General features: G+C 50.6%; 1 protein-coding gene across 2 annotated transcripts in view; it reads right to left on the reverse strand.

Moving 5' to 3' along the window:
* The window catches only part of ccdc174 (coiled-coil domain containing 174), a 38,801-nt gene extending 30,377 nt beyond the window's left edge, over window positions 1–8,424 (reverse strand). For both annotated transcript variants that reach the window (XM_072472112.1, XM_072472111.1), the window contains exon 1: window positions 8,261–8,424. In XM_072472112.1, coding sequence (XP_072328213.1) covers window positions 8,261–8,299 — 39 coding nt within the window. In that variant the 5' untranslated portion in view covers window positions 8,300–8,424. The remainder of the gene's footprint in view (window positions 1–8,260) is intronic.
* Window positions 8,425–14,773: the final 6,349 nt, after the last annotated feature.

Raw genomic sequence — 14,773 nt, forward strand, 5'->3', positions numbered from 1 at the left:
AACAGAACAAGTGTTTAAGGAGGCACAATGAATATTTGGTGAGTGCCACCTGGTGGTGCTCGGAATGATACCTCAAGCTGACATATGGAGCGGCCATGTTCATACGGAATAAACAGGCTGCACGGACTGAATAGCTACTCCTGCTCGTATGGCTAAGTGAAAGCACTCCTGCGTCAGAATTTTCAAAAGCTGTGAATTTATACCCCATACCAGGAGTATAGTACATAATCCAGCCTAGCATTTCAGCGTAATACTCAGGGACATCTGCACTGTCGGGGGTACCATGTTTTGGATGACAGGTTAAATAGAGGCTATCGCCTCAGTCTCCGTGCTCATTTCTATGGGAAGGAGTCCTCCCCAGCATTCAACAGATCATTTCACCTGCCTCCAGTATTCTTTCTCTCCCTGCCCCCAGTCTCTGGCTTCCTACTTGCTTTTGATCTTTTCATTGAGAACTGTCGGCGCGATATTTGCCACATCAATTTCTCTTCCCCCTCACCTCTCTAACCTGGCTCCCTATGAACCTTCTGCACTCTGTTCTCTTAGGTCCAACCCTGATCTTGTGATCAAATCTGACCATTGGGGGGTGCCGTTGTTGTCTGATGTACTGACCTCTAGCCTCACCGAGGCAGAGTGCCAACTCACAGACACATCCTCCCATCTTCCCCTGGACCATGACCCCACCACCGAACATCAAGCCATTGTTTCCAGGGCTGTCACTGGCCTCATTGCCTCTGGAGATCTTTCCTCCACAGCTTCTAAATTCATAGTCCCCCAATCCTACACAGCCCACTTCTATCTCTTTCCCAAAATTCACAAACAGGGCTGTCCTGGCAGCCCCATCGTTTCAGCCTGTTCCTGTCCCATGGAACTAATTTCTTCCCATTTTGACCCGATCCTCTCTCCCCCTTGTCCAGTCTCTTCCCAGCTACATTCATGATACATCTGATGCCCTACATCATATCAACTAGTTCAAATTCCCTGGCCCTAACCACCTCCTCTTCATTATGGATGTCCAGTCCCACTGCAGCTCCATCCCCATCCACCAGGAGGGCCTGAGGACTCTCCATTTCTTCCTTGAGCAGACGTCTGAACAATCCCTTTCCACCATCACTCTCCTCCGCCTGGCTGAACTTGTTCTCTAACTCAACAATTTCTCCTTTGACTTGTCTCAAATAAAAGGTGTGGCTAGGTGGAGGATATTGGAAGCAAATTCGATATATTTATCCAGGTCCAGACGAGAGCATGAAGCGGTCGTCATCAGTGTAATGTGAAAAAAGAGTTGCAGGAGTGGGCCGGAGTCGGATTAGAACTAGGTATGTTCCATTTAACCCACAAAAAGACAGGTATAACTTGGGCCCATGTGGGTAGCCATTCTCTCATCTTCACATGATCCACTTCCAATATTTTTCTTCCTTGACTTCTATCTCCATTTCCAGTGATAAACTGACCACTAATATTCTTGCAAGCCCACCGACTCCCACAGCTATTTCAATTACAGCTCCTCACACCCTGCTCCCTGTAAGGACTCCATCCCATTCACCCAGTTTCTCCACCTCCGCCACAACTGTTCCAAAGATATCACCTTCAAAAATGGCACTTCTGACATGTCTGCCTTTTTCCTTAACCGAGGTCCACCACCCCAGCTAAGGTTGACTGGGCACACACCCGGGTTCGACCCAACTCCCACACTGCTGCCCTCACCCCTTTCTCTCCCTCCCAGAATCATGACGGAGTTCCCCCTTGTCCTCAATTTCCACCACATCAACCGCCACATTCAAAGGATCATCCTCCGCCTCTTCCCCTCACCACCTTGTTAGCATTTCACAAAGACCGCTCCCTCTGTGACACCCTGCTCCACTCTTCCATCTCTCTCGTTCCCCCCCCCCCCCCCCCAACTCTCCATCCCCTTCCCACAGCACCTTACCAGGCAACTGTTGAAGGTGCAACATCTGCCCCTTTACTTCTTCCCTCCTCACAACTCAAGGCCCCAAATACTCCTTTCAGGTTAAGTAGTGTTTCATGATTTCATTATTTTAAATGCCTCTATCAGGTGTCCTCTAAAACTTTCCTTCTTCCAAAGAAACTTTTCTTGATAGCTGTACCCTCTCAGCTCTGGTACCATCATTGTCAATCCATTTTTGCACACTCGCCAGTGCTTTTGTGTCCTTTTTATAGCATGGAGACCAGATTTGTGCACAGTAGTCCAAGTGCAGCCTGACCAGAGACCTATAGACATTCTTTTTAAATTTAGGGTATCCAATTTTTTTCTCCAAATTAAGGGCCAATTTAGCATGGCCAATTCACCTGCTCTGCACATCTTTGTGTTGTGGGGGTGAGACCCACACAGACACGTGGAGAATGTGCAAACTCCACATGGACAGTGACCCGGGGTCGGGATCGACCCTGGGACCTCAATGTCGTGAGGCAGCAGTGCTGACCACTGCGCCACCGTGCTGCCCAATCCAATACACGTTTAACGGAACTCCACAAATTAGAAATCGCATCTATACGCTTACAAATAAATTCCAGCACCTTTTATGATTTTTAAAATAATTTTGCTGACCTGCAAAGCGGCTTTTAATTGTTTATTTACTAGCATCCCTAAATTCCTTTGCTCTTCTACTTTATACAAGTTATTTAAGGTGCAGGCGATGATTTGACTTTTCCTACCAGCACACATCACCTCACATTTACCTATGTTAATATTCATTTACCAATTAGCTGCTCAATCTCAAAGTTTTCTTATCAGTAATTGGATTGCATTGTTCCTCAGTGTGAGCTATATCCCCTGTTCAGTATCATCTGCAAATTTTAACATTGTGTGCCTCTTACTCCCAAGTCCAAAGCATTAATGTAAATTATGAATAAAAGGCTTCCAGCGCTGATCTTTGTTGAACACTACTTCTTAATTTCATCCAATTGAAGTAGCTTTTGCCCATATTGGTTTGTATTTATTAGCCAATTTGCTGTCTACTCAGCTATTTGCTTCCTAACTTCACACGCCCTAGTCTTTGCCACGTGTCTATCATTTGGTAACTTGAAAATGTTATCAGATTAGTTAATGACTTAGCCTTTCCAGAATCCATACTATTTTTGTATATGTTCCGTCTCTAGATGTTCTATCAATTCTTTAGTATAGATTCCAGTATTTTTCCTATCAGTGACAGTAAGCTGATAAATTTAAGTTCCCAGGTTTGTTCTATCTCCCTGTTGATCTCCGATTATCTTTGCTGATTCGTTGTTGTTTGCTGGCAACCATGTGGCCTGTGCACTGAAACTTAAACCAATCAGTTGTTGGTCAGTTAACAATCAGGGTTTATTTATTTCAATCACAATATTACTAACAAGTGTGACTCTCGAGGCGTGGCAGACACTTTCCAAATGTGACAATTCCGAGTATGATGGGAGCGTGTGATGCAATTGAATGTGACAGTTGCCCACTAGTGGAAGACATTTCATTACCTAGTTATTTATAGATCATGGAAGTGACTTAATTTTTCATCTCAGACAACTGTCAGTCGGTGACAGGATTGAAATGTCTCCGGCCTACTGAGCCCATCAGCAGGCAAATGCCAGCTGCTATTAAGGTGACAGCCTTGCTGAGAGAAACTGCAAGGTTGGCTGATGTGGGAAAGGCAAATGTAAAGTTATTCTGTCTAGTTAACAAAACAAAATCCACATTTCCCCACTTCCAACCCCTATTCAATTTTGCCTTCAATGAGCATTGATTGATATTGAGTAATGCCACTCTATTTAATTAGTTGTAGCAGCTGTTCTTGGTATGCAAGTTGAAACAATCACCAACTGTAACCTACTCAATCAACAAGCGCCACAGCTAAGCCTAAACTTGTAGTCACGCACATGCAGTATTCACTGGATAGTGTTCACTGGTCAACAATCAGAAACACTTTACACAGACTTTGTGACATCCCCGGCTCAATCTTAGTGCCCTTTCCTAGGAGTGTGAGTTCAAGCCCTACTTCAGGTCAAGGTTCCTCTGCAACTTGCCCGATTTAGAACAGAGCAGACAAATGTTGTACTTCATATTGAGCAGTATCCCACGTTGACAGTGGAGCCTTGGGTATGTTTTATGCTGATATCATGCAATTCTATAGTATGATTTTTTTTTTCATCCCTTATCATTTATAATAAACCCCAAGTAACATTTTCTGCAGGAAGTTCTGATACATACCCACCAGATTCTCAACAAATTCTAAACAATTAACGTAGACAACCAAAAGTTTGGTTAAAGAAGTAGGCTTTAAGGACTGTCTTAAAGTAGAGAGTTGCAAGGGGGAAATTCCAGAGCTTGGAGCCGAGACAACCCAAGGCAAAGCCATCAATGCTGGAGCAATTAAAATTGAGGATCCACAAAAGCCCAGAATGAGAAGAGCACAGATATCCAACGGTTCCAGGCTGGGGAAATTACAGAGATAGCGAATGAGTGAGGCCATTGAGGGATCTGGGGGTCAATGTAGTTCAGTGTCCTTTGATAAAGAACAGAACATACTGTGAATAACGGCACAGGCAAGAGGGTTTTTGGATGGTTTCAAGTTAGCAGAGGGCAGAGACTTGAAGTTGGTGCGTTGGAATAGTCAAGTCTAGAAAGTTTGGCGAAAGCTTCAGCAGCAGCTTGAGGGGGTCGGCAGGTTGGGGAAGGGGGGTCGGCAGGTTGGGGAAGGGGGGGTCGGCAGGTTGGGGAAGGGGGGGTCGGCAGGTTGGGGAAGGGGGGCCGGCAGGTTGGGGAAGGGGGGCCGGCAGGTTGGGGAAGGGGGGCCGGCAGGTTGGGGAAGGGGGGCCGGCAGGTTGGGGAAGGGGGGCCGGCAGGTTGGGGAAGGGGGGCCGGCAGGTTGGGGAAGGGGGGCCGGCAGGTTGGGGAAGGGGGGCCGGCAGGTTGGGGAAGGGGGGCCGGCAGGTTGGGGAAGGGGGGCCGGCAGGTTGGGGAAGGGGGGCCGGCAGGTTGGGGAAGGGGGGCCGGCAGGTTGGGGAAGGGGGGCCGGCAGGTTGGGGAAGGGGGGCCGGCAGGTTGGGGAAGGGGGGCCGGCAGGTTGGGGAAGGGGGGCCGGCAGGTTGGGGAAGGGGGGCCGGCAGGTTGGGGAAGGGGGGCCGGCAGGTTGGGGAAGGGGGGCCGGCAGGTTGGGGAAGGGGGGCCGGCAGGTTGGGGAAGGGGGGCCGGCAGGTTGGGGAAGGGGGGCCGGCAGGTTGGGGAAGGGGGGCCGGCAGGTTGGGGAAGGGGGGCCGGCAGGTTGGGGAAGGGGGGCCGGCAGGTTGGGGAAGGGGGGCCGGCAGGTTGGGGAAGGGGGGCCGGCAGGTTGGGGAAGGGGGGCCGGCAGGTTGGGGAAGGGGGGCCGGCAGGTTGGGGAAGGGGGGCCGGCAGGTTGGGGAAGGGGGGTCGGCAGGTTGGGGAAGGGGGGTCGGCAGGTTGGGGAAGGGGGGTCGGCAGGTTGGGGAAGGGGGGTCGGCAGGTTGGGGAAGGGGGGTCGGCAGGTTGGGGAAGGGGGGTCGGCAGGTTGGGGAAGGGGGGTCGGCAGGTTGGGGAAGGGGGGTCGGCAGGTTGGGGAAGGGGGGTCGGCAGGTTGGGGAAGGGGGGTCGGCAGGTTGGGGAAGGGGGGTCGGCAGGTTGGGGAAGGGGGGAATAGAGGCAGGTTGGGGGGGGAATAGAGGCAGGTTGGGGGGGGAATAGAGGCAGGTTGGGGGGGGAATAGAGGCAGGTTGGGGGGGGAATAGAGGCAGGTTGGGGGGGGGGGGGAAGAGGCAGGTTGGGGGGGGGGGGAAGAGGCAGGTTGGGGGGGGGGGGAAGAGGCAGGTTGGGGGGGGGGGGAAGAGGCAGGTTGGGGGGGGGGGGGGAAGAGGCAGGTTGGGGGGGGGGAAGAGGCAGGTTGGGGGGGGGGGAAGAGGCAGGTTGGGGGGGGGGAAGAGGCAGGTTGGGGGGGGGGGAAGAGGCAGGTTGGGGGGGGGGGGGGAAGAGGCAGGTTGGGGGGGGGAAGAGGCAGGTTGGGGGGGGGGGAAGAGGCAGGTTGGGGGGGGGGGAAGAGGCAGGTTGGGGGGGGGGGAAGAGGCAGGTTGGGGGGGGGAAGAGGCAGGTTGGGGGGGGGAAGAGGCAGGTTGGGGGGGGGAAGAGGCAGGTTGGGGGGGGGGGGAAGAGGCAGGTTGGGGGGGGGGGAAGAGGCAGGTTGGGGGGGGGGGAAGAGGCAGGTTGGGGGGGGGGAAGAGGCAGGTTGGGGGGGGGGGAAGAGGCAGGTTAGGGGGGGGGGGGAAGAGGCAGGTTGGGGGGGGGGGGAAGAGGCAGGTTGGGGGGGGGGGGAAGAGGCAGGTTGGGGGGGGGGAAGAGGCAGGTTGGGGGGGGGAAGAGGCAGGTTGGGGGGGGGAAGAGGCAGGTTGGGGGGGGGAAGAGGCAGGTTGGGGGGGGGGAAGAGGCAGGTTGGGGGGGGGGGGGGAAGAGGCAGGTTGGGGGGGGGGGGGAAGAGGCAGGTTGGGGGGGGGGGGAAGAGGCAGGTTGGGGGGGGGGGGAAGAGGCAGGTGGGGGGGGGGGGGGAAGAGGCAGGTTGGGGGGGGGGGAAGAGGCAGGTTGGGGGGGGGGGAAGAGGCAGGTTGGGGGGGGGGAAGAGGCAGGTTGGGGGGGGGGGAAGAGGCAGGTTGGGGGGGGGGGAAGAGGCAGGTTGGGGGGGGGGGAAGAGGCAGGTTGGGGGGGGGGAAGAGGCAGGTTGGGGGGGGGGGAAGAGGCAGGTTGGGGGGGGGGGAAGAGGCAGGTTGGGGGGGGGGGAAGAGGCAGGTTGGGGGGGGGGGAAGAGGCAGGTTGGGGGGGGGGGGAAGAGGCAGGTTGGGGGGGGGAAGAGGCAGGTTGGGGGGGGGGGGAAAGAGGCAGGTTGGGGGGGGGGGGAAAGAGGCAGGTTGGGGGGGGGGGAAGAGGCAGGTTGGGGGGGGGGGAAGAGGCAGGTTGGGGGGGGGGGGAAGAGGCAGGTTGGTGGGGGGAAGAGGCAGGTTGGGGGGGGGGGAAGAGGCAGGTTGGGGGGGGGGGAAGAGGCAGGTTGGGGGGGGGGAAGAGGCAGGTTGGGGGGGGGGAAGAGGCAGGTTGGGGGGGGGAAGAGGCAGGTTGGGGGGGGGAAGAGGCAGGTTGGGGGGGGGAAGAGGCAGGTTGGGGGGGGGAAGAGGCAGGTTGGGGGGGGGAAGAGGCAGGTTGGGGGGGGGAAGAGGCAGGTTGGGGGGGGGAAGAGGCAGGTTGGGGGGGGTAGAGGCAGGTTGGGGGGGGGTAGAGGCAGGTTGGGGGGGGTAGAGGCAGGTTGGGGGGGTAGAGGCAGGTTGGGGGGGGTAGAGGCAGGTTGGGGGGGGGGTAGAGGCAGGTTGGGGGGGGGGTAGAGGCAGGTTGGGGGGGGGGTAGAGGCAGGTTGGGGGGGGGTGTAGAGGCAGGTTGGGGGGGGGGGTAGAGGCAGGTTGGGGGGGGGGTGTAGAGGCAGGTTGGGGGGGGGTGTAGAGGCAGGTTGGGGGGGGTAGAGGCAGGTTGGGGGGGGGTAGAGGCAGGTTGGGGGGGGTAGAGGCAGGTTGGGGGGGGTAGAGGCAGGTTGGGGGGGGGGTAGAGGCAGGTTGGGGGGGGGTAGAGGCAGGTTGGGGGGGGGGTAGAGGCAGGTTGGGGGGGGGGTAGAGGCAGGTTGGGGGGGGGGGGGTAGAGGCAGGTTGGGGGGGGGGGTAGAGGCAGGTTGGGGGGGGGGGGGTAGAGGCAGGTTGGGGGGGGGGGTAGAGGCAGGTTGGGGGGGGGGGTAGAGGCAGGTTGGGGGGGGGGGTAGAGGCAGGTTGGGAGGGGGTAGAGGCAGGTTGGGGGGGGGGGGTGTTTCACAATAACAATGATGTGGAGATGCGGGCGTTGGGCTGGGGTGAGCACAGTAAGATATCTTACAACACCAGGTTGTAAGGATGAAAATGTCAGACAGCGCGGTCTGTGGGTCAGTGAGTCCTGGGCGGGCAGGGAAACAGGATATGGTGTGGATTAAGGTACAAACAGCAGTGTTTTGGACGGACTCAAACTTATGTAGTATTTCTCATAATACCGGGAATAAAAGACTAGTTTTCAGTATGAGCCACAGAAAGCTGCTCAACGCACCAGACGTACTACAACTGTCACCGATCCCTCTGCTGCCAGTGTCCAGGGATGGACGTGGATATGAGGCAGAGTAGCCAGGAAAACCCGGGGATTGACATCGGGCCTACTCTCTTATTTATACAACCCAGGAGCAACACTTCACACAAATTCTGAAAGTCTCACCGATGCTGCCGTCACGTCGAACTTTTTCTTTTTGTCCATAACGATCAGGCTTAATTTAATTCCGGCAAATCTACAAGGATACTCAGCTGAGGAGCATGGCGACCATCTTAGTGAGGTTAAAATAACGTTGACAGGCACGTCCACCGGCCATGTTTATAAGGTCTATTGAGGGCCTGGGTTAAACCAGCTAACGTATATGTCAATCCGCCATCTTACTGAGGTCAAAGATTGCTCCCACAGGGAAGGCAATGTGTAACCTACCACCTTGTAACTGGTGTTTATAACTCAATTAAAATTCTATTTTATTACCATGGGATTACTGAATTTTATATTATTGTTTTAGGATAATATGTCATGATTTGCTTGCTTTGTAAATAGTGGCCACAATCCACCAGGATTGGCAGTTCAATCTCCAGGGTCCTGGAGAAAAATCATTGGGACAAGAAAACATTACTTTTTAAATGTTATTTTCTTTGAACATTTCTCCTTATCACAGATTTTTTAAATGTTGAAAATGGGGGAAAGGCTGTTTTTTCACAGTAATTTTATTGCAGTGTTAATATAAGCCTACTTGTGACAATAAAGATTATTATTATTAGCTGACAGTCAAACATCCTCCAATTGGGTAATGAGTACTTTTGCTCTCCAAACTAGTGCATTCTGGATGTATTGGCCAGCGAATGGCTTGAATGTAGAGGTAAGTCATGTGAGGAAACCTCCAGGAATACATTTAATCACACTTTTTTGTAATATATATCAAAGATTGCATAATTCTTAAGTACATTGGGACACCCTCTTGCTTACACAGACTGTCAGTCTAAAAAGATTGATAACTCGTGAATGACTCCTCGGTGATGTGATATAAAGAAATGCATTCCCCTGTTGCCTTGTGTCAGCATAACTATTGCTATGCAAGGGGGCAAAGCATCTGTTGGTAGATTCGCCTGAGGTAGTGATTTTGGTGGTTGGTCTGAGACCTTTTGAGAAGGGGACAGCTCCATGTTTTGTGCAGGACTCAGAGAATGCCTCAAGGTGACAGGTACTCAAGTATTTCCACTCCCCTGCTCTTTGCTCATAGCCTTACTATTTTTTCCATAGCCATTTCTTTTGAATTTACCATTAAATCTGTTTTCACACCCTTTCAGGTAGTGCATTCCAAATCACCGCTTAGATTAAATTCTTCTCATCTCTCTCATTCAGATCCCATTTGGAATATTGTAAGCAGTTTTGGGCCCCGTACCTGAGAAAGGATGTGCTGGTCTTGGAGAGGGTCCAAAGAAGGTTCACGCCAATGATCCCTGGAATGAAGGACTTATATCATATGAGGAGTGGTTAAGGACTTATATTATATGAGGAGTGGTTAAGGACTCTGGGTCTGGAGTTTAGAAGGATGAGAGGGGATCTCAATGAAATTTACAGAATACTGAGAGGCCTAGAGAGAGTGAACATGGAGAGGATATTTCCATTAGTGGGAGAAACTAGAACCTGAGGGTGCAGCTTCAGACTGAGGGACGATCCTTTAAAACAGGTGAGGAGGAATTTCTTCAGCCAGAGGATGGTGAATCTGTGGAACTCTTTGCCGCAGAAGGCTGTGGAGGCCAAATCACTGAATGTCTTTAAGACAGAGATAGATAGGTTCTTGATTTTTAAGGGCATCAGGGTTTATGGGGAGAAGGCAGGAGAATGGGGATGAGAAACGTATCAGCCATGTTTGAATAGCAGAGCAGACCCGATAGGCCAGATGGCCTAATTCTGCTCCTATGGCCTTATGGTCCTTTTTTTAAAAACTAATTGCAATTAAGGGGCAATTTTGTGTGGCTAGTCCACCTACCCTGCACATCTTTGGGTTGTGGGGGTGAGATCTGATTTGTTATGTTGTAGGTGTAACATAAGCGGCTTCCTTGTGGTGCACTTGACAAATGTTCAGACGTGGAGCTAACTTCAACACGTTTATTAAACTATTTACACTTCTATTACTCGGGTTCGACACTACTGCTAATCCTACTATAGCTACCCAGACTGACTAACCAGCTGCTGCAATGCACGTGGTGGGTGTAATATTGAATCAACCGTGTGTCTGTACTCACTGACTGTCTCCACTGGAAAGAGGCAGATCATTTGTGTGGTGTCCTTTATATGTGGTGTCCTTTATATATGGGTTGGTGTAATGGCCCCCTGTGGTCGTGTCACCTCCTTGTGTACCGTGAATGTCTATTGGTCGTGTCCTATCTACTTGATCTATTGGTTGAGTGTGTGTGTGTGATGTTTCTAATGCTCCCTCTAGTGTCTAGCTAGCGTACATGTATTTACATTGATGCACATCACCACAAGATCCACGCAGATACGGGAAGAATGCGCAAACTTCACACGGACAGCGACCCGGGATCGAACCCGGGTCCTTGGCATCATGAGGCAGCAGTGCTCACCACTGTGTCGTCCTTTGGTCTTTATGGTCCTGGCCATCACTTATTTCTCAGTCAACATCACCAAAACAGATGAACTGGTCATTAATCCCTATTGCTGTTTGTGGGATCTTGATGTGGGCAAATTAGTTGCTTTATTTCCCTATTATACAACAATGAACACATTGCAAAAGTACATTTGTTGTGATGCTCTTTGTCACATGCTGAGGTTGAGAAAACTGTATAAATGCAGTATATAGTTTATAATTCTTCTTAATGAAACACAATAAACTGTTTTTCCAACAACACCTAAAACCACATTATTTGGTTATTAACTCAAAGGTACTAGCCAACTAAATTTGATCTGATCACATTGATTAAACATTTGCAATAAGAGACACCCTCACCTTGAAAGTAAATCTCCAAGCTCTGCCATAAAAGCAAAATACTGCAGAGGCTGGAAATCTGAATAAAAATAGAAAATGCTGGGAGAACTCTGCAGATCTGGCAGCGTCTGTGGAGAAAGAAACGAACAGAAACTCTGGTCCTCTCAGCAAACAGTGTGTATTTTGCTGCGCCCCAAGGCACCTTGACAAAACCCCCTAAAAAATAGCTGAGGTTGATTTTAAATGTGCAAAACTAGGATCTATTTATGGTTAGAAAGTGGAAAAGCCCCAAGTCCATAGCAATGAGATATAACCTTCAGAAAACTGACTGTTACAACTGATCTGTCTTCTCTATTTTCTGCACTAAGAAATCAATCCTAAAAATGCATTCAGACACAAAGTAACAAAAGTATTATTTTAGAAACTAGCACAGAAAGCATGGGATGATCTTGTTAGAGCCTTTAGCGTCTCATGTTCAATATCAATCTATGTTACTGCAGACCAGCTGTATCTATTTAATGAAAAATTCAGTTTCATTAAAGACATAAAACAGCCAACAACTAATCCCAAATTTGGCTGCACACCTACTAAAACCTCAAGGGAAACGAATCCTGGCATTTTGAATGTTGAGCTCATTTGTATCTCAGCTTGTGATAGCGCAAATTTAGTGAGATAATCACCATGATACCTTACTCAAAGGAAGTTGTGTAGCAGATAAAGGCTAGGCGAAATGTAAAATCAGGCAATGACTGTCATGATATTCAAGCATACATCGTAACACATACATAATGATAGACAGACCAACGGACCAATTAGCACACATAACACGACAGCCAATCACAGACAAGAGCAGACACAGTATAAAACAAGAAACACCACTTCCTAGGCAGTCCATCTGGAGACGGCACAGGGCCAGGACCAGGACCTCATAGCAAGACACTCACACAGTCACAACGTGCTGAGTACCAAGTCTGATGTATAAATAGTTTAATGGAATAAAACTGCATTGTACCAATCACAACCTTGTTGGTTCGTCTGTACCTCAGAGCACCCAACACTTCAATGACTATCTCCAGCAATGAGAATCGAACCATCTTCCATTGACATTCAATGACATGACCCTGTAGCCACTTAATATGGCCAACTCCCGATTCAAAATGGCGAACAGCAAAGGCTGATGGGATAATCAGCCAACAAGACAAAAACGAGCAGCTGCAGGTTGGCTGTGTATTTACCTCGGGAAAGGCCAGACACTATCGATACCAGCAACCATCAGCATAACAAAACAACAGCCATCTGCATACTAATGAGCAATCCCCAGGAACAATAAGCAACATTTAGACACACAATGCAAAACCAGACTCTTCAGCGCCAGCAGAAGCCTACACAAAAGGAGGTGAACGACCACCTCAAGACCGCCCATCGATCAGGGAACCCCTCCAGCATTGGAGAAAATCGAACCAAGCGATTGGGACAAAGTCCAATCACTTGGGACCAGGTACAGGGTCCGCCCCGAAAGGCGGGAAGCCCCTGGGAACTATAAGAATTGAGCCCCAAGTTCAAATCGCTCTCTTCTCCACCGCTTCTCCAGCTCTTCACTCTTCAGCAGCTGATCGAACCTGTAAGTCTTATTTCAACGCTCGCTACGAGATAGGCGCTCCTAGCTATCAATCTGTACCAACTTCGAATCCCGCAGGCTCAGAACGCGAACAAAAGGCCATTTGTTTCCCTGACCTGGTGGGCCAGTTCCAAGTTAAGTATAGGCCTATTAGTTGTAGAAGTAGCTTAGACGTAGAATTTATACATGAGTAGTGATTACTGTGTATAATAAATGTGCTCTGATTTAAATCTTACTAATCGGTGTATTGGATTATTGATCATTACTCTGACTTGAACCACGTGGCGGTATCATAAAGATACCTGGCGACTCAAGAGCAAAGGTGATAAAACAGAGCAATTAAACGAAGGCAAAGTTAGCAACATTATTTGGCGACATCCTGACGGGACCCGATCTAGAAATGGAAAACCACTCCGGGAGAACCCAGAATTTGAATTAGAGATCCAATTGGAAACAGAAAACCACAAGTGTTTAAGCAGTTCTGATCAATACTCATAATTCGGAAGTGTGTATGCATGCGTAACTAACAGGGCGATAAGGTAAAACTGATAGATTTTTTGTTGCGACAAAACTGTCGGAAGTTTGTATATCGGAAAGTAGCGAAAGCCGTACCCGTATTTACAGCACTGCCTTAATACCCCTGTCCCAAATTTGAAGAGCAGCATTCGGATTAATACCCCTGTCCCAAATTTGAAGAGCAGCATTCAGATAGGAACGATGGCAATGCAGCGCCTGATGAACCCAGAGGAATTTCCGGTCGCAGCGACCAGCAGCAGTAGAGTGGGACAATCTCCCATTTGGGAGGAAGAGATCAGGAAATATCTCAAAGGGAAAGGATGGCCCCTTTGGAATGAATTCTGTGACAATGAGGAATCAGGTCCCGGGAGTATAGGACATACTTGGTGGGAAAACCTGAGCGAGATCCACAAAAAGAGATTAGGGAAAGCTCGCAAGCCGATGGCAATCGTGTCCTGCTTGGCACAATTGCAAGGCACAGAGGAGGTCGTTAGGACGCTCCGGAAAGAAGTTGAGGGCATACATCGAATGAGTAAGGTCGATGTAAGCGAGGTAGAAAAGGAGAATTTGGAATTGAGAAGGAAGTTGGCAGCAAAAGATGTAGAGGTGGAAGATGCCAAAAGGGCACACCAGTCTTGTCTGGCGCACTTAAGCAGCTTCCAATCTCAATACGAAAAGGCCTATCAGGACACGCAACGTGCAGTCCTGGTACGTGAAGAAACAGAAAAGCAGGTAGAAGCATTACAGAGACAGTGTAGTGACCTCAAGGCAGCATTAAGAGCACTCCATGCTGCCACCTCAGAACAAAGACAAAGCACGCTAGATCACGCAAAGTGCCGGAAGCAGATTGCAGAGCTGCAATCGCTGCTGTCAGTTCAGAAAGGTTTCCAGGAAACTTTTGGAGAAAAATTAGATCAGGAAGACGGCCCTGATTGGGAAGAATTGAACGAAACAGCGCAGAGATATATTCAGGGAACATGTGCGCAGGGAAAGCCACAAAAAAGGAAAGCGCCCCAACCCCCCACAGAGCAGATAGTTCACGCTCCAATTAACCCAGTAATGACCCACCGCACAGCCACATCGGACGATGCGGAATTTCTATACTCCACCCCCTTAACAGTGACCCAATTACGGGACATGTGCGATAAGATCACACCGTTCCTCCCCACCTCAGACCCCCTCCATTTCTTTGCCACAGTTAAGCATCAGGCGACCATGTACGGCCTGGATGAGCGAGAGCATGTAAAGCTCACAGTTTTAAGGTTAGGCCCTTCAGTAGCAGCAGCCCTTCCCGACCCACAGAATGTAGGAGGAGGCACCCTTGCAGAAATGCATACCGCGATCCTGGATGCGATCGGGTATAACCGAGGTGACCCCGTAGATGGCCTCAACAAATGTAGGCAAAAGAAAGCCGAGCACCCCACAGCGTTTGCTGGACGTCTGTGGATCCACTTTGCAGCAGTCTTTGGGGACTTAGACCACGCCCATTTGTCCCCAGACAACATGGCCAAATGGACCCGCACCCTTATCTCCCATGCCACAGAAACAGGACAGAAAGCCTGCACAAGTTATGATCCCTCAGAGGAGGCCC

The sequence above is a fragment of the Scyliorhinus torazame genome, chromosome 13, assembly GCF_047496885.1.
Source record: "Scyliorhinus torazame isolate Kashiwa2021f chromosome 13, sScyTor2.1, whole genome shotgun sequence".
NCBI lineage: Eukaryota > Metazoa > Chordata > Chondrichthyes > Carcharhiniformes > Scyliorhinidae > Scyliorhinus > Scyliorhinus torazame.